Consider the following 24442-nt stretch of genomic DNA (forward strand, 5'->3'; position numbering starts at 1 on the left):
AGAACAGAGCCTGAAGATCGTGGAGTGGTGAGTGAAGCCGGGGGTCCCGCTAGCGGGGTCCCCCATTCACTTGGCTCGGACGTGGGGCGGGTATACGGAATCCTCCTGGGGTGACCCCATATCCCCCCTGCGCAGACTGGCAGCGGAGTTAAAATTTGTGTTGGGACCTCATTTTACACAAAAAGGAGGCATTTGCCAGTATAAAGAATCCTGTAGCTACGGTGCCATAAAAGGGGGCGGAGCTATCTCAGAGTGACCAGAGGCTTTTTGGCGCCCTCTGCATTCACAGCGCTGCAGCAAGACAGCCAGCTCCTCATGGGGATATTGTACGGCCAGACGCCGGTACAGGGGTGTAGTTCAAGGGGAGAGCCCACTGTGGGAACCTTTTATTAGGCTCCTTTCACATAAAACAACCATATAGCCTAAAATTCTAACATAGTTTGTTACAGGCTGGGTGCTGGTCCCTCCTTTCTGGGTTTCTCCACACATACTGGGCTGGGCAGGCTTACTTGTACTTGTGCCTCTGTGTGTGTGGGTGTTATCGCCTCCCTGTCAGCATGGTCAAGAAAGCTGTGTGTAATGTCTGTCACACCAGGTTTTCTCCCTCGCCTGCAGATTCTCTCATGTGTGAGCAATGTAGCCAGCCGGCACAAGACAGTGGGGCTTCCAGGGGTGATTTACAAGAACCATCTTGGTTAAATTCTATTAAATCTATGATGGCTGACATGGTAAATGAGTTAACTACTGCCAGACAGGAAAGGCAACACTTACAACAGTCTATGGCTGCTCTGGCTAAGAATAAGACAGATGGCAGACGGGGTGCTCCCTCTCTCACAACTACTACCCCAAAGCGTGGGTTACCTGACTCTCTCTGAGTCTGAGGAGGAGGTACCAGAGGAGGGGGAGGAGCTGGAATCTACTGCTGAGGTAGAAGAATTCTCTCCAGCACAGGGCGTGGAATCGCTTATACTTGCTATAAGAGATGTTTTACACATCCCTTGTAATGAAGCGGAGGTACAGAAGTCTTTTTTTTTTTTTTTCCTCTACACAGAAAAAAGCATATGTCACTTTTCCTGATTCTAAGGAACAGGATGATCTTTTCAGGGACCCCTGGGTTAATCCTGACAAGAAATTCCAAGCGACAAAGAAAGAAATTGATGCTTTCCCTTTTGCCTATGAGGAGAGAAAGATCTGGGAAACTCCACCTGCTGTAGATGCTTTGGTATCACGCCTGTCAAAAAAAGACAGTGCTGCCAGTTCCGGGGGCTACTGCTCTAAACGAACCGTCTGACAGGAAAATTGAAAACACTTTGAAATTTATTTAGATAGCAGCAGGAGCATCCCAGAGGCCTGTTATTGCAGGCTGTTGGGTAACCACACGCCATTCATACCTGGGGAGGTAACGTTCAGGAGGGCCCAACTGGGGATAAGACCCTGGCAGAAATGGTGACGCTGATAAAGCATATCCAGGAATCTGCACGTTTCCTTTGTGAGACAATCAAAGACATAGGCATTATTAATGCTCAAACTACTACAATGGCAGTTTCTGCATGCAGGGCTTGTGGACACCGAGTCAAAAAAGTGTGTGGAAGCTTTGCTTTTCACAGGAGATTGGCTATTCGGAGGTAAATTAGACACATGGATTTCGAAGGCTACAGCTGGAAAGTCCACATACCTCCCATCTGTGGCTCCACGGGCTAGATGCTCTTACCCGGGACCTTCCCTGCAGTCCTTTCGGACCACAAGGTTTAAGGGTAAATCCAGAGGTGCCTCAAATGCAGCAAGAGGCACCAGAGGAAAGCCGAGAACCTGCAGCCACAGGATCTCAGGATCCGAGCGCCAGTTCTGTTTCCATAAAGACCTCAGCATGACGGTGTCCCTCCACACCTGGGGGATCACGGGGTGGGAGCTCGTCTGAGATTCTTCAGCCTCATTTGGAGAAGCTCCTGCCAATATGCTTGTGTTAAAGACCTAATCTCCCAGGCTACAAACTGGAGTTCGAAAGTTCTCCGCCTCCCAAGATTTTCCGGTCAGGCTTACGCGGTTTACGTTACAGGAGGCCATTCAAAAGTTGGTTCAGACTCGGGTCATTGTTCCAGTTCCACTTCCACAACGGGGCGAGGGATATTATTCCAACCTGTTTGTGGTACCGAAACCGGATGGTTCAGTGAGGCCCATTTTGATTCTCAATTCGTTAAACCCATATCTGCGGGTTTTCAGGTTCAAGATGGAGTCTCTGAAAGCAGTAATCTCAGGTCTGGAACAGGGGGGAGGTCTTCGTTTCTCTGGATATAAAGGACGCTTACCTCCATATTCCAATATGGCCACCTCATCAGGCTTACCTTAGGTTTGTTCTGCTGAAAGAGCACTATCAATTCCAGGCCTTTCCACAGCCCCAAGGGTTTTCACGAAGGTGATGACGGAAATTATGTTACAACTCCGGATTTAGGGGGTGAACATTGTCCCCTACCTGGACGAGCTTTTGATAAAAGCAAGATCCAGGAAACAACTGATGGACAGCATCAGCCGCACAACACGCTGTCACACCACGGGTGGATTCTCAATTTACTGAAATCCGACCTCGAGCCAACTCAAAGACTCCAGTTCCTGGAAATGATTCTGGACACGGGGGCTCAGAAGGTCTTCCTCCACGTGGACAAGGCAAAGACACTTCAGGAGATGGTTCGAGCGGTACTGAAACCGAGCCGGGTCTCAGTACATCTTTGCATACGCCTGTTGGGAAAGATGGTGGCCTCCTATGAGGCGATTAAGTATGGCAGATTCCATGCGAGGACTTTCCAACTAGATCTCCTGAACAAATGGTCAGGTTCGCATCTGCATCTTGGAGGGTCGGAGCTTTGGGATGCAGGATTGGATTCTATTAACCACACGCGAGTCTGCGGGGTTGGGGAGCTGTCACCCATGGGGTGCAGTTCCAGGGCAGGTGGTCAAGCCACAAAGCCATTCTTCCGATAAACATCCAAGAACTCGGAGCGATCTACAATGCTCTACTTCAAGCCTCTCCTCTGCTTCAAGATCAGGCCATACAAGTTCAGTCGGACAACGCCACAGCAGTGGCGTACATCAATCGACAAGGAAGAACGAAGAGCAGAGCTTGCATGAGGGAGGTTTCCAAAATACTCCTCTGGGTGGAAATGAATGCAAGGGCGATATCGGCCGTATTCATTCCGGGAGTAGACAACTGGGAGGCAGACTTCCTAATTAGACACGACCTACACCTGGTAGAGTGGGGGTCTCCATCCACAGGTGTTTCGACAGATAACAGATCAGTGGGGCTGTCCTCCGATCGATCTGATGGCCTCTGTGCTCAACAAGGAGCTTCGGCACTATTGTTCCAGAACAAGGGACCCTCAGGTGGCAGCAGTGGACGCACTGACAACGCCAATGATTTACCTGTTGGTGTACCTGTTTCCTCCAATTCCATTACTCCCCAGGGTTCTAAAGAGAATCAGAAGGCAGGGAGCTCAGGCAATTCTGATTACCCCTGATTGGCCTCGAAGAGATTGGTACGCAGACCTTCTAGTCATGTCAGTAGAAGACCCATGGCCTCTGCCAATGTGGGAGGATTTTCTTCAACAGGGGCAGTTTGTCTACCCGGACTTATGGCGGTTGAACGGAACATTCTAGCTAAGAAGGGTATTCCAGACAAGGTTATTACAACCATGAGTCAAGCCAGGAGGGCAGTCACGTCAAAGCATTATCATCATATCTGGAAAAGATATGTCTCCTGGTGTGAAGGCCGAAGGTGTCCTGCTGCAGATGTCAACCTGGGGCGTTTCTTATGTTTCTTACAGGCTGGAGTGGATATGGGCCAACGGTTAGGCTCCATTAAAGTCTAGATCTCGGCTTTGTCCATTTTCTTTCAGAGAAAACTGGCTACATTACCTGAAGAACAAGAATTGGGAGGAAATCTGCACTCTCAAATTTCTATTGTAGAATGATAAAGTGAAATAAATCACTCACATTGACCCCAATATGACTTAGAGTTTAATGTACATATATCTTGGGGGTGCTACCTAAGACAACCAATTAGCAACACATAATATGGAGAAAAGAGAATGGGGTTGTACTAGTAAGGTGCACAGAAAATAAATTAAAATATAACTTTTATTATCACATTAAAGGCCGTAAATCGGTCAGCATAGCGAAATATATGGTTAAAATTACAGATAGAATTTAGAAAGATCGAGTGCTCTAAGATTGAAAAGTGATAAGATTTAAAATGTATCCACTCCGATGAATGCAGAAACTACCAATGAGAATTAATTGAGATACTAATCCATTGACGAATGGATCTGTTATATGTACATATAAGTAGATCAGTTCTGTACTACTTGGTAAAACCACAATTAGTGGCTACTAAAAACTTCCAGCTCCCAGTGTCCTCTATAGTATGGGTGTTGTTATAAATTCTTTGTATGAGTCAAATACTCTACCATCCACAGCCTACATGTGTCAAGAGAAACATTTAATATATGAAGTTTGAAATAAACAAAATGATGGTTATGCAAACTTGTATGTCCTGAATTAACTGTCCAGTTTCGCCTGGGTATTCACTCCCAGTATCTACAAGGCTGTATCAACAGCAACGTGAAATCACCTGGAGCATGTTAATCAATGAATGATAATTTATTAAACATGTATCACTGTATTCATGAAATATATAAGAACCAACTTTGTTGAAAAATATATTTATTCCAAATGTATCACTATATTTCATAAATACTGTATTCACAGCAATTGCTACCACTACCCCACCTTTTCAGAAAATGATTGTCTGGATGGGGTTAATTTAGCCTGTATAGTGATGTTAAGTATGCAAGCAAGGATTGGCACCTTCATTCGTGCCTATGAATGGGATAATCTCTATTCCCTAACATGGATTATTAATGATTCTAGAACAATATCTAATGTGCCTAGCATTGAGAGTGTAATATAATCACATGTCACACTTGCTGCATATAACGGCAGTATATCCACTGGAATTCACAAATATACTCAGGCCAATTAATAACCTAAGTTATTAGGGCTGGGCACAGTTATCAATAGAGGGAATAGTATATATAAATAGGCTTATTATGCAGCTCTGTAAAACGCAGTTAATTTGCCATCAAATTAAATGCCCTCAGTGCGTCAGCCCCCCGTAAACACAAATTAGTAAATAGGTGGAACAAAGGGCCCCTTGGGCTCTTATAACAGCAAGTGTTAATGTAATCTTGATCTGATTGTCAAGTATTCCATCACTTAATAGTATGATCTCACTTGCTGTCATGAATACATGAATTGCTGAATGATTCTAAAGGCATTAATAGCAGTAAAATGTAGAATTAATGGCACACATTCAATCAGCATTTATATGCTTATTGGGAGAAAAATAAGGCTGTGAAACACAGAGGTAGGTATGCTACAGCGGCACATATTCAATCAGCATGCATCCACTCGTGCATTCCCGTGTTTGCCGTGTAGCAAAAAATCAACCTTCTGTGTATGTGCTAGAGAAAAAATAATTCAGACACTGGAGACTATGAGGGTGAACATGCTGCAACGGCACCTAGTGAATCAGCATTTGTCCGATTAACGGGCATTCCCGTTTGCCGTGCAGCAGTCCAACCCCCATGAGCATAATAGATATGGTAGTTAATGCAAAAGCATCAGAGCGGGGAGGAATGCACAGAATTGTTCTACTTATATGTACATATAACAGATCCATTCGTCAATGGATTAGTATCTCAATTAATTCTCATTGGTAGTTTCTGCATTCATCGGAGTGGATACATTTTAAATCTTATAATTTTTCTATCTTAGAGCACTCGATCTTTCTAAATTCTATCTGTAATTTTAACCATATATTTCGCTATGCTGACCGATTTACGGCCTTTAATGTGATAATAAAAGTTATATTTTAATTTATTTTCTGTACATTACCTGAAGTCCAGACATTCTTGCAGGGTGTCCTTCACATACAGCCTCCTTTTGTTTCACCCACGGCACCTTGGGATCTGAACGTGGTTTTGAATTTTCTACAATCCTCTTGGTTTGAACCATTGATGTCTGTAGAAGACAAGTACCTTACGTGAAAGACTGTAATGCTATTGGTAAATCCTTTTCTCGTAGTCCATAAGGGCTACTGGGCGCCCGCCTCTGTGGTTCGACTTTTCCTGCAACTTTTTGTTCTTGTGTGAAAGTTGTTTGAATCAGCTGTTGCTGTTTAGCTAGCTGTTGTTGGTTTTGTTCTTGTTCTGTTGTGTGCTGGTTCATTAGTCTCGCCGCTCATTGCCTTATCCTGTTTCCTCCTCTCAAGTATGTCCATTTTCTACATTCACAGTTTTCCTAGACTGGGCTGTGGGGGTGGGGGTGTATTTTTGTGAAGAAACCAGTTTCTGGGCCCGCACCTTAGTACGGACTACTGAGACAGGAAAACCTTTAGCCTTCAAAAGCTCTGTCTCAATAGCCAGGCAGTTAAAGCCAATTGAGGAAGATCCTCGTGTAGAAACTGACCCTGTTGTAACAGGTCTGCTCGTAGTGGAAGACGCCACCTGATACCTACCGACATTATGAGAATGTCTGCGTACCACAACCTGTGCAGCCATTACCGTCGCCTATTGATCCTTGATGCACTTGAGTACCTGAGGCAACCTTGGTATCGGGAGAAACAAATACGCCAGATGAAAATCCCACACAATTATCATGGCATCCACTGCGAAAGCCAGCTAGTCCCTGGATCTCACACAAAACTGTGGAACCTTAATGTTGTGTCGAGAGGCCATGAAATCCATCTGCGGAAGGCCCCACTTCCAGACTAACTTTCGGAAATCTTTGGATTGAGAGACCACTCACCCGGGGAAACGTGGTTTTGCTGAGAAAGTCCGCTTCTTCATTTTCCACTCCCATTATGAACACTGCTGAGAATGCCACATCGCACTGTGTGCTGAGTGGGGGAATAGATGTGTGCTGAGCGGTCTGTGCTAGATCGCACAGTGCACATCTCCATGTGTGTACCCGCTTAAGTGATAGGTTATTCCAGTTTGAATGAACTTGTGCTAACTACACAGACTCAGAAGTCCAGACCATCTACCCCAGGACCTTTTATACAGAACATACTTCTGTCTGCAAGCAAATGAACAACTTACTGGTCTGTGTAAGTTGTCTATTTTGTCTCCTGGAAGTGTAACAGACCCATAAAGACTAGCCTCTAAGGAAGAACCAGGTTTTATTTCTGATAATTGATAATACTCCTGTATCTGTGCTGTCTCATGGAAGTGTGCCACTTCCCATACTTAGAGTCCCGAGTTCGATTCCCAAAGTGCGGATGCATGTTAATTTTTTCCAGACACTTTATTAATTTTTTTATTTTTGTATCTTACTGTACTATACTTTCACATTCAATAGAAGTGTGCATACAAGTTTTACATAAAGCAGGGCAAAAGGATGCATATCTCCATATCCCGATTTGGCTGCCCCACCAGGCTTACCTGCGGTTTGTCCTGTTGAATGACCACTACCAGTTCCAGGCTCTGCCCTTCGCCAGTCCACTGCTCTGCGGGTCTTCATGAAGGTGATGGCGGAAATTATGTTCCAGCTCCGAGTCCAGGGGGTCAACATCGTCCCTTACCTGGACGATCTCTTGATCTAGGCGAGATCCAGGGAGCTTCTCTTGCTCAATATTAACCACACTATTCAGCTTCTGTCACATCATGGGTGGATTCTAAATTTACAGAAGTCTCACCTGTAGCCAACTCAGCGGCTCCTGTTCCTGGGAATGTTTCTGGATACAGTGGCTCAGAAGGTACTCCTCCCAGAGGACAAGGCAAGGACGCTACCGGAGATGATCTGAGCGGTTCTAAGGCCGAATCGGATATCCATCCATCTTTGCATACGGTTGTTGGGAAAGATTGTAGCCTCTTACGAGGCGATCCATACTAGAACATTTCAAATGGATCTCCTGAGCAAGTGGTCCGGATCACATCTTCAGATGCATCGGATCATACGCCTCTCACCTCAGGCCATGGTTTCCCTCCTGTGGTGGCTACAGTCCTCAAAGCTGCTGGAAGGTCGAAGTTTCGGGATTCAGGATTGGATCCTCCTCACAACGGATGCGAGTCTGCGGTGATGGGGAGCTGTCACCCAAGGTGCTCAGTTCCAGACAGGTGGTCCTCCCACGAAGCCCTACTTCAGATCAACATTCTTGAACTTCGGACGATCTACAATGCTCTGCTTCAGGCCTCTTCTCTGCTTCTGGATCGGGCCATTCAAGTTCAGTTAAACAATGCCACGGCAGTGGCATACATCAATCGACAGGGAGGAACAAAGAGCAGAGCCTGCATGCGAGAAGTTTCAAGTATACTCCTCTGTGCTGAAAGAAATGCAAGAGCAATGTCGGCCATCTTTATTCCGGGGATGGACAACTGGGAAGCGTACTTCCTGAGTCGTCAGGGCCTCCACCCGACCTGTGGTGCTGCCTGCAGATCGACCTGATGGCTTCTCGGCTCAACAAGAAGCTTTGCCGGTATTGTTCAAGAACCAGGGACCCTCATGCAATAGCAGTGGATGCGCTGATGACGCCGTGGCCTTACCGGTTGGTCTGCCTGTTTTGACGATTCCGTTGCTCCCAAGGGTGCTAAAGAGAATTGGGCATCAAAGAGTCCAGGCAATTCTAATTGCCCCAGACTGGCCTCGGAGGGCATGTTACGCGGATCTTCTGGACATGTCTGTCGAAGACCCTTGGCCTCTGCCACTGAGAAGATCTTCAACAAGGACCGTTAGTCTACCTGGACGTACGGCGGATTCATTTGACGGCATGGCGGTTGAGCGGAACATCCTAGCTCGCAAAGGCCTTTCCAAAAAAGTTATTGCAACCATGGTTTAGGCCAGGAAGCCTGTAACGTCAAAACATCACCATCATATCTGGAGGAGATGTCTCTTGGTGCGAGGAGCGCACGTATCCTTCTGCGGATTTTCACCTGGGACGCGTCTTGCATTTCCTACAGGCTGGAGTGGATATGGGCCTGTCTGGGCTCCCGCAAGGTCCAGATTTCATCCCTCTCTATTTTCTTCCAGAAGAAGTTGGCAATGATGCCAGAATTTCAGAGTTTCTTGCAAGGGGTACTTCACATACAACCTCCCTTTGTGCCGCCGACGGCACCCCGGGATTTGAATATGGTCTTGGAGTTTCTACAGTCCTCCTGGTTTGAATCTTTTGATGGCGGTAGAAGACAAATACCTTACGTGGAAGACTGTAATGTCGTTGGCCCTGGCTTGAGGGCCTTATCGTGTAAAAGTCCATACTTGGTCTTTTACGAAGACAGAGCAGAGCTCAGGACTAGGCAGCAGTTCCTGACGAAAGTTATCTCTGCATTCCACTTGAACCGACCTATTGTGGTCCTGTCTTGTTCTGGCTCTTCGGCTCCTCCAGAGGCATTGGATGCTGTGCGAGTCTTGAAGATCTATGTCAAGAGGACGGCTCGTATCAGAAAGACAGATTCGCTTTTTGTGCTCTATGATGCGCAGAAAAAAGGTTGCCCTGCTTCTAAGCAATCCATTGCTCGTTAGGTCAGCTGGATAGTAAGCCTAAGCTATGTGTCGGCAGCCTTACCTGTTCCTCAGTTTCTGAAGGCCCGCTCTACAAGATCGGTGGGGGTTTACTGGGTGGCTGCCCATGGAGTCTCGGCCTTGCAACTATGCCGAGCTGCTACCTGGTCGTGGAAGAACACCTTTGTGAAGATCTACAGGTTTGTTACACAGTTTGGGCAGACGGTGCTGCAGATGTCTCCGCACATTCCTGCCCATTCTGGAAGCTTTGGGACGTCCCCATCATACTAAGTGACTCCAGTATTCTTTATGGATGCTAGAGAAAATAGGATTTTGGTTACCTACCTGTAAATCTTTTTCTCGTAGTCCATAAGTAATACTGGGCTCCCGCCTCAGTGCGTTGACTTTTCTGCAGGTTTTTCCTCTGTAAAGGTTTACCTGTTCAGCTGTTGCTGTTTTGTTACCAGCCGTTGCTGGTCGGTTTATGTTGTGGTGTGCTGGTGTGTGAATCTCACCACTCGTTGTTATGTTCCTCCTCTCAAGTATGTCCATTCTCCTTCGGGCACAGTTTTACCTAGACTGGCTGTAGGAGGGGGCATAGAGGGGAGGAGCCAGCACACCCAGTTGAAGAAATTTAAAGTACACCGGCTCCTTTGGACCCCATCTATACCCCATCGTACTAAGTGACCCCAGTATCCCTTATGGACTACGAGAAAAGTATTTACCGGTAGGTAACCAAAATCCTATTTAAATTTCATTATTATCACTTAAAAAAAATTGACAGGGATAATCTTAATAATACAGTAACTTGGTGTTAGTTTGAGTAGCTTGCTCCAGATGAATGCCAGAATGGTAACTTTAAAATTACGACAGTAAAGCAAAACATAAATGGATAAAAATGTAGGCAACCTAAGTAGCCAGCATGCAGCCCCCTATTTACCTATTTCTGGAACCTCAGGCCTGTGATTGTATCTATTCCATGCGGGAATTACATTAACCAACCTGACAGATAAGCCTGGGAAGTTATGTGTCTTGGACCAGTAATAAATACTTCAGTTATTCTGTGTTGGAGACTCTGCTGCATGGGTCACATCCCAGCATAACCTGCCTCAGTTTTAGCATGTCTTAATAACAAAACTGTGGCAGGGCATGCTGGGATGTGTAGTTCCACAGCAGCTGGAGGGCCGCATGTTGAAGACCTATGCTCTTCTGCCTTTACTGTGGTTTGTTACAGAACTCTGAGTCCCTGCCAACTCCTCTTCTGCTTAATTGTGTTGCAAACTATTAAACTAAAGCTTTGATAGACTAACTTCTACCTAGTCTTATAAATCTCCCAGTAAGTGCTCAAAACACATATATAAATATTCACTTTGTTTCTTCTTTTACATTTTGTACGGGATTTATCTTGTTAATGTCATCTTAATCTTTTGTGCATCAGATGAGAGAGCAGGAGCGGCAGGCCTCTGGAGGGGGAGAGATGTTTTTCATGCGTACCTCACAAGATCTCACTGGTAAAGATGGTGACCTCATTCTGGCAGAATACAGTGAAGAAAATCCACCCTTAATGATGCAAGTTGGCATGGCCACCAAAATCAAAAACTATTACAAAAGGGTGAGAATTTATTTTTTAATATTTTGATGGACAGTGGAATGCAGTAGACAGTTGGTGTTGTATAATCAGTTTGATTTATTCTACACCTAGAAACCAGGAAAGGACCCTGGAGCACCGGACTGCAAATATGGAGAGACTGTGTATTGTCACACTTCACCATTCCTCGGCTCTCTACACCCAGGGCAGCTGCTGCAGGTAAGTGAAGACCATAGTAAAGGTTTCAGGTTCTTTATTTGTGAACTTGCTGTGACCATCTATTTTTTGTGTTTGTTCTTAGGCATTTGAAAATAATTTGTTTAGATCACCGATCTACTTGCACAAGATGCCTGATACAGATTTCCTGATTATTCGTACTCGTCAAGCCTATTACATTCGTGATTTGGTGGATATTTTTGTGGTTGGCCAGCAATGTCCACTTTTTGAAGTTCCTGGTCCCAACTCTAAACGTGCAAACACCCATATCCGTGACTTCCTGCAGGTGTGTGGTCTATACCAGAGAGAGTGATTTGATTATGCACTGTGTCTGCACTACATATGATTTGTGCATGCAGAGGTTCCAGATCTTCCGATAATCTCTCTGCAGGTATTCATATACCGTCTCTTTTGGAAAAGCAAGGACAAGCCCCGTCGGATTCGTATGGAGGACATTAAAAAGGCTTTCCCTTCCCATTCAGAAAGCAGCATTAGAAAAAGACTTAAGCTCTGTGCTGATTTTAAAAGAACAGGTAAAAAATAAAAAAATAACATTATTTATTGCAAGCAGTGTTGGTGATGTTGAGTTTCAGCTCATGGTAACTAATAAAACAAAACAAAAGATGTAGATTAGGATCATAGAGCTGCAGCATATCTATGCCTTGTTGAAAATATAAAGTGAATTCTCTTTATCCTAGGAATGGACTCTAATTGGTGGGTGTTGAAGCCAGATTTTCGTTTACCAACAGAAGAAGAGATTCGGGCAATGGTGTCTCCTGAGCAGTGTTGTGCATATTACAGTATGATTGCAGCGGAACAACGCTTAAAGGTCAATGATCTGTCACAAATGTGAAACTCTATTTTAGGATGTTAGTAGTACATTGCATTCCAATGGCTTTACATTTCTTACAGGATGCTGGCTATGGAGAAAAATCATTTTTTGCTCCTGAAGAAGAGAATGAGGAAGACTTTCAGATGAAGATAGATGATGAGGTAAAACATGGGAGTGAGGAGGTTCTAGTTTTTGCTTTTGTGGAGTCTTTATATGATGATATATCCTAAATTCACACAGGTGAGAACTGCCCCTTGGAACACTACAAGAGCATTTATTGCTGCAATGAAAGGGAAGTGTCTCCTGGAGGTGACAGGTGTTGCCGACCCAACTGGGTGTGGAGAAGGTTTCTCTTACGTCAAGATTCCTAACAAGCCAACACAGCAAAAGGTTAGTGAGTGCTTTTCACGCTGAATTGTCCTGTCCAGTCTACCCCGTCGGGAGCCCGGCCACCGGCAACATGAAGACCACCCCATAGTGGCATACCCCATGTTGAATTTGGGAACTGTCCCATGAAAATACTTTAGGGGTCAGTTCATTTATGTGCGAAATGCATTTCTACAGCACAGATTTTCGTGCACTCCTATAGAGGTGTGCGCTGAAGATTTTGCTGCGATGCGTTGGGAACTGTATATACAAATATACCCCATTGCATCTTGCTTGAATTTACCCCTGTGTATGACTTTCCCCAAGATCTCATAGTATCTACAGGGTTACTTCAAAGTCCTGCCCTACTATCACTTAATGAATCTTCTCCTTTCCTTTTTTGCGTCTAAAATACTGTTTGTCTCAACTTAACTATGTCAGAACCGTATACTGGAATGTCTTTTTTCAGTCAGCCACTAGGGGGCACTGGCATAAATTCAAGACTGTGGGGTGATGATGGTGGCTTTACAGGGAGCTGGCACTTTAAATAAACTAAGAAGTGAAACAGCCTCCTCCCCCTCTATCCCCCATCATCCCCCAGTTTTGAATTTGTGCAGAGGGAGCCGATCACTGCTGACTGAGCTCCAGCTCGGTTAGAATCTGTTTTATTTTATCTCTCATTTTATTATATTGTATGTTGGAGAGTGAGTCTCTCTTTAAGCCTCAGGTCCCTTTGCCACTTAATTAGAGAAGTGGGGTCCGGGTTGACTCGGCAGCATCAAGCTGCCACAGAGTACAGCGTTTGTGAGAAAACACTGTCTCTGTCTACACGGCTGTGTCCTCCTGAGGCTCCGGAAGGGTGAGTATATCACTGCTATACAGCGTTCAGCGCACAGCGGCCATCCCCCCCTGCAGCTCCCCCTTCAATCTGGACACTACGGGGGAAGGGGTGGGGGGCAGAGCTGCTGTGGCTCCATATACTATAAGTATGCAGACCACAGGGGGGAACTCATTGAAGCAGCAGCGATGCTTCTACCTTCACAGCCCGCTGACTGTACACAGCTTCCATTTAGTTTATTACCTTTCAAAATGGCGCTTCATAGCACCATTTGAGATGGATGCCATTAGATGGAGGGGGGGGCAGAGTTTGCGGGCTTTCTGTCTGTCAATCACTCCAGGTTTTCTCAGCTAGGCAGTACTCTAATTGGAAACAGAAACAGGTGCATTACTTCAGAATGCCAAGAACCTGCACAAAGAATACAGGCTGGTGCTGAGGGAATTACAGTAGGAGAGTATTACAAATATTATACCCCCCCCCTTCAATCCTTCTGATAGCGCTCTCTTCTCTCTGTCTAAATCATTGACAGTGCTGGTGTAAATAGTATGTGTCTCTGCGCTGTCCGTCACAATGGCAAGCAAAGGACCAGCAAACAATAAGTCACAAAAATTTTTGTCTGTGCGAAGTGTAACGAAAAAGCTCACACAGATGACTCCTCCCTATGCGAAGCATGTGCTTCAGAGACTGCATTAGTAAATCCGTCCCAAGACGCTAATTTTCCCCCCTGGGCGGTAGCGCTCACAGGAACCATCTCTCAATTACATACTGAGGTGGCTGCCCTAAGGAAGACTCGTGAGACGGTTAGGGATATACCTCAGGATGAGGTACCCTCTTTGGCTACGGAACCACCCTGGGTGGCTGGACGAGCCAAGTCGGTAGAAGGTCTCACAAAGCGCTTGGACACGTCCAGTAAACAACCGCAGACTGTGTCTAAGTCTTAAGAAAGACCCAGTACTATTAATTCTTCAGTCCGATGAATCAGGGGAAGAGCTTCTCTCTCAGTATGAAGCCGAAGAGGACGATTGAGAGTTGGGTGACTCGGATTGAGAGTTACTGACGCGGACAACGAAGTTACACTGGAACCTTCTCAAGGGATTGAACCTCTTATTTTGGTTATTAGACACGTTTTAAACATTTCCTAAACATCGACAACGGATTCGCCAGATACAGCGTTATTTGGTAGAAAATAGCGTTCAATGGTCACTTATCTGTTTTCAAAGAAACTGGATGATCAGCTGATAGAGGCTTGGAAAAACCAGGACAAGCGGTTTCAGATGCCCAAAAGATTCCTAAGTATTTATCCGTTTCCATCGCCTATGACGGATAAATGGGAGAAGTCACCTCGAGTGGACTCCTCTCTATCCAGGTTGTCCAAGAAGACGGCATTACCTGTTCCGGAAGCAACTTCGTTGAAGGACCCATCTGACCGGAAGCTGGACACCATGTTGAAGTCCATCTATTCGGCCGCAGTTGTCTCACTTAGACCAACCTTGGTAAGTTCCTCGGTGAACAAGGCAGTGGAGCATTGGGGCACTAAATTGATAAAGGACTCGCAAGAGAGAATTCCGTTAGAAGAAGTAGTGATCTTAGCGGAACATATTAAGGAATCTGCTATATACCTAGGCGAAGCGGCTAGAGATATTGGACAAGTTAATTCAAGGATTTTGGCAGCAACTATTGCAGCCAGAAGAGTTCTTTGGCTTTGGCTTTGGTCATGGCAAGTAGACGCTGAGTCAAAAAGAGCGGCGGAAGCACTTCCGTTTACAGGTGACATTCTTTTTGGAAAGGAACTAGACTTGTTAATTTCTCAAGCTACGAGTGGTAAGTCTACCTTCTTACCAACCCTTCCGCCTCCACCTACACACTGTTATACTGGAACTTCCTTTCGGTCCTTTTGTTCCACTCAACCTTTTAGGGGACGAGGTAGAGGTCGTGGCAAGCAACCAATCGTTGCGCATCATCAAAACCCAAAGCCTGCAGAAAAGACCGTGGCATGACGGTCTCCCCTCCCATCGGGCCCAAGTACGGGGGGAGCGTGGCTTCAAAACTTTCAAGATGCCTGGTTCAAGATATCAGACAATGCGTGGGTCGTAATATCATCTCCCAAGGGTACAAGTTAGATTTCAAAGTTTTGCTGCCAAATAAATATTTTACAACAAGTCATCCACTTCTTTTGGAAAAACGTTTGGCCCTTCAAGGTGCAATACAGTCCTTGGAAGAATCGGCTGTGTTAATGCCAGTTCCACTGCTTCAACGGAAGAAGGGTTACTATTCCAATCTTTTTGTAGTACCAAAACCAGACCGTACTGTACGACCAAATCTGAATCTGAAATCATGAAATAAGTTTCTGTCTTATTACCGGTTCAAGATGAAATCACTCATCTCAGTGATTTTGAGCTTGGAACCCAAGGAATTCATGATATCTCTAGACATCAAAGATGCATATCTCCACATTCCGATATGGGAACCGCACAAAGCGTTTCTCAGGTTTGCGATTCAACAGGATCATTTTCAGTTCAGAGCTTTACCATTCGGCCTGTCCACAGTACCCAGGCTGTTTACCAAGGTCATGTTGGTGATGATTGCTCACCTCAGATCATTGGGAGTCACAATAATACCATACCTAGACGACCTCCTCCTCAAAGCTCCATCGGATCTCATTCTCTAGGAGCATGCTCTGTTACCATACAATGTGTTAGTGGAACACGGATGGATAATCGATTTTTGGAAATCCGACCTTCAGCCATCGCAGCGTATCCAGTTTCTCAGTGTGATCTTGGACACCAACGTCCAGAAAGTTTTTCTGCCTCAGGACAAAGCTCCGAGTATACAGAAAATGGTCCAAGCGGTTCTCAAGCCAAGACTGGTATCAGTCCATTTATGCATTAGTTTGCTTGGGAAAATGGTATCTGCTTTCGAAACTTTGGAATTCGGCCGTTTTCATTCACGTCTTTTCCAGCTGAATCTATTACATCAATGGTCTGGGTAGCATCTACACCTTCAACGGTTAGTTCGGCTATCTCCGGAGACGTGGCTTTCGCTTCTTGAGTGGCTCCAACTGCACAATCTCACTGCGGGCAGACGGTTCGTTGTATGGGACTGGACGCTCCTAACGACAGATGCAAGCCTCAAGGGATGGGGCGCGGTTGTGTTGGACTTTCAGCTTCAAGGCCATTGGTCTCCACAGGAAGCATGGTTGCCAATAAATGTGTTGGAACTGAGAGTGATCTACAATGCGCTGGTACAAGCTGCCCAAGTCCTGCGATCCAAAGCGGTAAAGGTTCAATCAGACACGCGACTGCTGTAGCGTACGTAAACAAGCAGGGAGGTGACACGCATTCTCCAGTGGGAAGAACACAACGCTGTAGTCCTCTCAGCAGTGTTCATTCCAGGAGCAGACAATTGGGAAGCAGACTACCTCAGCCGTCAGGATCTACATACGGGAGAATGGGCACTTCACCCAGAGTTGTTTGACGCTCTGAAACAGCGCTGGGGGTATCCAGAGGAGGATCTCATGGTCTCAATCAATTGTCAGCTTCCTCGATACATCTCCAGAACACAGGATCCTCAGGCGGAAGCTGGTAGACCCTCTAGCCGTGCCTTGGCTGTACGACCTAGTATACGTGTATCCTTCCTCCATTCCCTCTATTGTCTTGAATTATCAAGATAATCAAACGGGAGTCAATCACGGTGATCTTGGTGGCAACAGATTGGCCTCGGAGAGCTTGGTTTTCAGACCTGCGCCTTTTGCTAGCGAACGATCCTTGGCCTCTACCTCTGCGTACGGATCTACTCCAACAAGAGCCCTTCGTGCAGATTTACCACAACTACGTTTAACGGGATGGCTCTTGAGGCAGACATCTTGAAATGCAAAGGGATTCTGGAATGTGTGATTCCCACTATGTTGCGTGCACGAAAACCTGCTATGGCAGCCCATCACCATCGCATCTGGCGATCTTATATCTCTTGTTGTGAATGGAAAGGGGTTCAATCAGATTATTTTTGTCTCTCACGTTTCTTGCTTTTTCTCCAGGCAGGTTTAGATTCCGTACTTCGTCTAGGATCCCTGAAAGTTCAGGTATCTACCTTATCGATTTTCTTTCAGAAACGTCTGGCGCTCCTTCCAGATGGACAAACTTTCCTACAAGGGGTCCTTCAGGTACAGCCTCCATTTAGTCCCCCTACATCTCCTTGGGACTTCAATCTGGTGCTGGATTATCTACAGTCACCCTGATTTGAACCCTTGGAAGAAGCAGATCTTAACTATCTTACTTGGAAGACTGTTTTTCTCCTAGCCATCGCTTCAGCCGGAGGGTGTCTGAATTAAGTGTCTTGTCTTGTAAGCTTCCCTACTTGATAGGGCTGAGTTGAGAACACATGCTCTTTTTCTTCCCACGGTCGTGTCAGCTTTTCAAATCAATCAGTCGATTGTGGTACCGTCCTTGCAGGAGGACTCTGGGACACCTTCTTCTCTGGATGTAGTGAGGACGTTGAAGATCTATGTGGAATGAACAGCACTGTTACGAAAGATTGATGATTTCCAGCGTTGAGGGTGGCCTGCTACTAAGCAGATCTTGGCCCGCTGGATTCGGTTGACAATTAGTCAAGCCTATCTACATCACTCTAGGCGGCCTCCATTATCCATTGCTGCACTCTACACGCTCAGTTGGGTCTTCCTGGGCCGCTACTAGAGGGGCTACCACGTCTCAACTCTGTAGGGCAGCCACTTGGTCCAGTATCCATACGTTTGTCAAATTCTACAAGCTTGATACCTTTGCGGCTTCATCTTCACGTTTTGGCGGCCTTGTTTTGCAAGTTCCTCAGCGATCTCCCGTCCAGGTGGGAAACTTTGGGACGTCCCCACAGTCTTGAACTTGTGCCAGTGTCCCCTAGTGGCTGACTGAAAAGGGAGGATTTTGGTACTTACTGATAAATCCCTTTATCGGAAGCCATAGGGGACACTGGCCCCCTGCACATCGCTTTTCTCTTGCCTTCATTGTTGTTCTGTTATGTTTAATTGTTATATGCTCTCTTCCCTCGTTTAGTTCTGATCTCTTGTTCCCGTCTCCTCTCGGCTAATTCTTAACTGAGGGATGATGGGGGATAGAGAGGGAGAAGCCTGTTTCACTTCTTAGTTTATTTAAAGTGCCAGCTCCCTGTAAAGCCACCATCGTCACCCCACAGTCTTGAAGTTGTGCCAGTGTCCCCTATGGTTTCCGAAAAAGGGATTTATCGCTAAGTACCAAAATCCTCCTTTCTTAACTGGTGGTAGTGTGCCTGGAAAAGACGGATTTCAGATATTTTACACCCTTTGACTACTTATGATAATTAGCCGTTTTGTAGCATTCACTAACATATGTGTCTGTATGTGGGCCGAGTGTCCTAGTCGTGGCACTCCTAGTGCGGCAATTGTGCCCATTTACTATGATGCACGCATGCATGAGCTGCCGTAAGAAATACATTGAGCTATGGGTAGTTGCAGCACGGCGTATTAAATCGCACACTCTGCACGGCAGGCCATGTGTGCCCGTGCCGCAGATGCGATGAACCTGGCTACATCTGTGATTGGTGATGTGCGGATAGGGCGTCGGGTATACGAAGAAGAAATCTCTTTACAATTATAAAGCCATAATCTCAAAAATCTTTAAGTACTCTAAACTCCTCAACGTATAAATATTTGTTTGTGAATGTAATCAGTAGCAGATTTTTATTTTCAATCTAGAGTATTTTAAGAAAAACAATATCCTCAATGGCCTTTGTTTGTTTCTGAGGTTTACTATGAGTAGCCATGTTTGCTTGTCCTAATGATTATTCATAATTCAACACCATATTTTAAAAGATATTCTACCAACTATTTTATTTAGGAAACTGATAGCTGTATTAATAGTTTACCTGTATTACAGTGTAATTAGTGTAGACTTTCCACAATTCTGTTTTTGTGCTCCTACAAATAAAGTTCCAGAGGGGTAAAGTGATCTGAAATGAATGTAGAGTGTCTTTGCTAATAAGCTGGAGTTTGTTAATTATATTTGCTAATTATTATTATATTATGTAATGTTTTTCCACTGACAGCAAGATGATAAAGAGCCCCAGCCGGTGAAAAAGACAGTGACTGGAACTGATGCAGATTTACGCAGACTTTCCTTGAAGAATGCCAAACAGCTCTTGCGAAAATTTGGAGTGCCAGAAGAAGAGGTGAGAATGTAATCTGAAGAGTGACTGCTCCAAGTATCTCCCTGTAGTACTAGCTACACTAGAGTCCTGGAGACATCAAGGTCCTGTTGGGCACGCACTAATATACCTGTCTGATCTACCACTCACCTATTACTATATGCATTTTAAATTATAGGAGACAATTTTGTGACATGTCCCTGCTGAAGAATACCTATTGTCTGTACACTAAGCATTGTTGTGTATTTTGTGTGATTCATGAATTGGAAAATAAGACTTTGTGGAAGAGTTTTTTTTTTTTTTCTCATGAGTCTCTCAATGTAGCATTTCCTATGTCTCCTCTATTACCCCTTTCACATCTCCAATGCCGGATCCCACCCGGGAATTAGAAACGGATCCTTCCTGGGCGGGATTCGGCATTGGAGACTCTCCTACCTGTTTCTGCTGGCTTCCAGACCTTGGCATATTGGCGGGTCGGTTGCCATAGCGGCAGGGGGGCGGAGCCGGCAGAGGGGGCGAAGGTGGAGGCGGCACTGGGAGATGAGCTCATCTCAGCGCCGCCTCTCCATATCTTGTAATCGGGTCCGACCCGGGAATCCATTTACAGAGCCACTGACCCGGTATTCAACCCAGGAATAACATTGCTTATAACCCGGGTTGAATTACCGGGTCAGGCGACCCGGGAAATCCGACATGGCGCTTTCACACCGCACACTGACCCGTACCGGGTTATTTGTGCGGTGTGAAAGGGGTATATGTGTATAGGACCCTTCCAGTTCCCTGTTGCATGTTTAAATGTGTTGCGTGATAGCTAATGCTGTAAATTCATCTGACCTCTGTCCTGTTTTCAGATCAAGAAGTTGTCCCGCTGGGAAGTGATTGATGTAGTGAGAACAATGTCCACAGAACAGGCACGCTCTGGTGAGGGACCAATGAGCAAATTTGCCAGAGGTTCCCGCTTCTCAGTGGCAGAACATCAGGAGAGATATAAGGAAGAATGCCAGCGGATATTTGATCTACAAAACAAGTATGTGGCAGTTTGATAACACAGCATGTTGTACCCCTAATACATTTACACTAGTGTGGTTGGAGTATGTAATATCTGTGGAATTCAAACCTATCCATTGTGTAATGTAAAATTAACATGCATCAGAATGAAGGCTAGGACGTTCCTCCGTTTTACTATTCGGTTTCTGCTTTAATGTTCTACACCTTCCTGTTTACAGTAGTCAAAACTTAAGTTTTCTAGCCATTATTAATACAGATTTCTCTGACGTCCTAAGTGGATGCTGGGACTCCGTAAAGACCATGGGGAATAGCGGCTCCGCAGGAGACTGGGCACAACTAAGGACTACCTGTTGTGCACTGGCTCCTCCCACTATGACCCTCCTCCAGACCTCAGTTAGAATCTTGTACCCGGCTGAGCTGGATGCACACTAGGGGCTCTCCTGAGCTCCTAGAAAGAAAGTATATTTAGGTTTTTTATTTTACAGTGAGATCTGCTGGCAACAGACTCACTGCAGCGAGGGACTAAGGGGAGAAGAAGCGAACCTACCTAATAGGTGGTAGTTTGGGCTTCTTAGGCTACTGGACACCATTAGCTCCAGAGGGATCGACCGCAGGACCCGACCTTGGTGTTCGTTCCCGGAGCCGCGCCGCCGGCCCCCTTACAGAGCCAGAAGTGTTCCGGAAAATCGGCGGCAGAAGACTTCTGTCTTCAACAAGGTAGCGCACAGCACTGCAGCTGTGCGCCATTGCTCCTCATGCACACCTCACACTCCGGTCACTGATGGGTGCAGGGAGCTGGGGGGGGGGCGCCCTGAGGGCACTATAAGACACCTTGGCTGGCAAATCATCACAATATATAGTCCCAGGGCTATATATGTGATAAATTACCCCTGCCAGAATCCATAAAAAAGCGGGAGAAAAGTCCGCCGAAAAAGGGGCGGGGCTTCTCCCTCAGCACACTGGCGCCATTTTTTCTTCACAGTGCAGCTGGAAGACAGCTCACCAGGCTCTCCCCTGTAGTTTTCAGGCTCAAAGGGTTAAAAAGAGAGGGGGGGCACTAAATTTAGGCGCAATATATGTATACAAGCAGCTACTGGGGGAAAAATCACTCAGTTATAGTGTTAATCCCTGCATTATATAGCGCTCTGGTGTGTGCTGGCATACTCTCTCTCTGTCTCCCCAAAGGACTTTGTGGGGTCCTGTCCTCAGTCAGAGCATTCCCTGTGTGTGTGCGGTGTGTCGGTACGGCTGTGTCGACATGTTGGATGAGGAAGGTTACGTGGAGGCGGAGCAGAGGCCGATAAATGGGATGTCGCCCCCTGTGGGGCCGACACCAGAGTGGATGGATAGGTGGAAGGTATTAACCGACAATGTCAACTCCTTACGTAAAAGGCTGGATGACGTAACAGCTGTGGGACAGCCGGCTTCTCAGCCCGCGCCTGCCCAGTTGTCTCAAAGGCCATCAGGGGCTCAAAAAACGCCCGTTACCTCAGATGGCAGACACAGATGTTGACACGGAGTCTGACTCCAGTGTCGACGAGGTTGAGATATATACACAATCCACTAGGAACATCCGTTACATGATCTCGGCAATGAAAAATGTGTTACACATTTCTGACATGAACCCAAGTACCACATAAAAGGGGTTTTATTTTTGGGGAGAAAAAGCAGCCAGTGTTTTGTTCCCCCATCAGATGAGTGAATGAAGTGTGTAAAGAAGCGTGGGTTCCCCCGATAAGAAACTGGTAATTTCTAAAAAGTTACTGATGGCGTACCCTTTCCCGCCAGAGGATAGGTCACGTTGTGAGATATCCCCTAGGGTGGATAAGGCACTCACACGTTTGTCAAAAAAGGTGGCACTGCCGTCTTAGGATACGGCCACCTTGAAGGAGCCTGCTGATAAAAAGCAGGAGGCTATCCTGAAGTCTGTATATACTCACTCAGGTTCTATACTGAGACCTGCAATTGCCTCAGTATAAATAGTGCTGCTGCAGCGTGGTCTGATACCCTGTCAGATAATATTAATACCCTAGACAGGGATGATATTTTGCTAACATAGAGCAGATTAAAGACGTCGTCTTATATATGAAGGATGCACAGAGGGATATTTGCCGGCTGGCATCCAGAATTAATGCAATGTCCATTCTGCCAGGAGGGTATTAGAAACCCGGCAGTGGACAGGTGATGCTGCCTTTAAAAGGCACATGGAGATTCTGCCTTATAAGGGTGAGGAATTGTTTGGGGATGGTCTCTGGGACCTCGTATCCACAGCAACAGCTGGGAAGAAAAATTTTTACCTCAGGTTTCCTCACAGCCTAAGAAAGCACCGTATTTTCAGGTACAGTCCTTTCGGCTTCAGAAAAGCAAGCGGGTCAAAGGCGCTTCCTTTCTGCACAGAGACAAGGGAAGAAGGAAAAAGCTGCACCAGGCAGCCAGTTCCCAGGATCAAAAATCTTCCCCCGCTTCCTCTGAGTCCACCGCATGACGCTGGGGCTCCACAGGTGGAGACAGGTGCGGTGGGGGCGCGTCTCAGGAACTTCAGGGACCAGTGGGCTTGCCCACAGGTGGATCCCTAGGTTCTGCAAGTAGTATCACAGGGATACAGGCTGGAGTTCGAGGCGACTCCCCCTCGCCGTTACCTCACATCAGCCTTGCCTGCTGCCCTCGGAGAAAGGTAGTACTGGCGGCAATTCACAAGCTGTACTTCCAGCAGGTGAAATCAAGGTACCCCTCCTTCAACAGGGCCGGGGTTACTATTCCAAAATGTTGTGGTACCGAAACCAGACTGTTCGGTGAGACCCATTCTAAAATTGAAATCCTTGAACACTTTTATACGAAGGTTCAAGTTCAAAATGGAATCGCTCAGGGCGATTATTGCAAGCCTGGAGAATTTCATGGTATCACTGGACATCAAGGATGCTTACCTGCATGTCCCTATTTACCCTCTTCACCAGGAGTACCTCAAAATTGTGGTACAGGATTGTCATTACCAATTCCAGACGTTGCCGTTGGTCTGTCCCCGGCACCGAGGTATTTACCAAGGTAATGGCCGCAATAATTATCCCGTACTTGGACGATCTCCTTATAAGGCGAGGTCCAGGGAGCAGTTGTTCGTCGGAGTAGCACTATCTCGGGAAGTGCTACAACAGCACGGCTGGATTCTGAATATTCCAAAGTCGCAGCTGCTTCCTACGACGCGTCTACTGTTCCTGGGTATGGTTCTGGACACAGAACAGGATAAAAAGGGTTTCTCTCGGAGGAGAAGTCCAAGGAGCTGTCATCTCTAGTCAGAGACCTCCTAATACAAATACAGGTGTCGGTGCATCAATGCACGCGAGCCCTGGGAAAGATGGTAGCTTCTTACGAAGAAATTCCATTCGCCAGGTCCCATGCAAGGATCTTCCAGTGGGATCTGTTGGACAAGTGGTCCGGGTCGCATCTTCAGATGCATCGGTGGATAACCCTGTCTCCAAGGGCCAGGGTGTCGCTGTTGTGGTGGCTGCAGAGTGCTCATCTTCTAGGGGGCCGCAGTTTCGGCATACAGGACTGGGTCCTGGTGACCACGGATGCCAGCCTTCGAGGCTGGGGGGCAGTCACACAGGGAAGAAACTTCCAAGGCTATGGAAAAGTCAGGAGACTTCCCTACACATAAATATTCTGGAACTAAGGGCCATTTACAATGCCCTAAGTCAGGCTAGACCCCTGCTCCAACACCGGCCGGTGCTGATCCAGTCAGACAACATCACGGCGGTCGCTCATGTAAACCGACAGGGCGGCACAAGAAGCAGGATGGCGATGGCAGAAGCCACAAGGATTCTCCGATGGGCGGAAAATCATGTGTTAGCACTGTCAGCAGTGTTCATTCCCGGAGTGG

At 46.3% G+C, this 24442-nt stretch overlaps 1 protein-coding gene across 2 annotated transcripts in view; it reads left to right on the plus strand.

The window, feature by feature from the left end:
* TAF1 (TATA-box binding protein associated factor 1) overlaps positions 1–24442 on the plus strand; it is a 298119-nt gene that overhangs the window by 172039 nt on the left and 101638 nt on the right. For both annotated transcript variants that reach the window (XM_063937154.1, XM_063937155.1), the window contains exons 14-22: positions 10988–11161; positions 11252–11356; positions 11439–11639; positions 11745–11886; positions 12052–12182; positions 12266–12346; positions 12426–12575; positions 19462–19584; positions 20412–20587. In XM_063937154.1, coding sequence (XP_063793224.1) covers positions 10988–11161; positions 11252–11356; positions 11439–11639; positions 11745–11886; positions 12052–12182; positions 12266–12346; positions 12426–12575; positions 19462–19584; positions 20412–20587 — 1283 coding nt within the window. The remainder of the gene's footprint in view (positions 1–10987; positions 11162–11251; positions 11357–11438; positions 11640–11744; positions 11887–12051; positions 12183–12265; positions 12347–12425; positions 12576–19461; positions 19585–20411; positions 20588–24442) is intronic.

The sequence above is a fragment of the Pseudophryne corroboree genome, chromosome 8, assembly GCF_028390025.1.
Source record: "Pseudophryne corroboree isolate aPseCor3 chromosome 8, aPseCor3.hap2, whole genome shotgun sequence".
NCBI lineage: Eukaryota > Metazoa > Chordata > Amphibia > Anura > Myobatrachidae > Pseudophryne > Pseudophryne corroboree.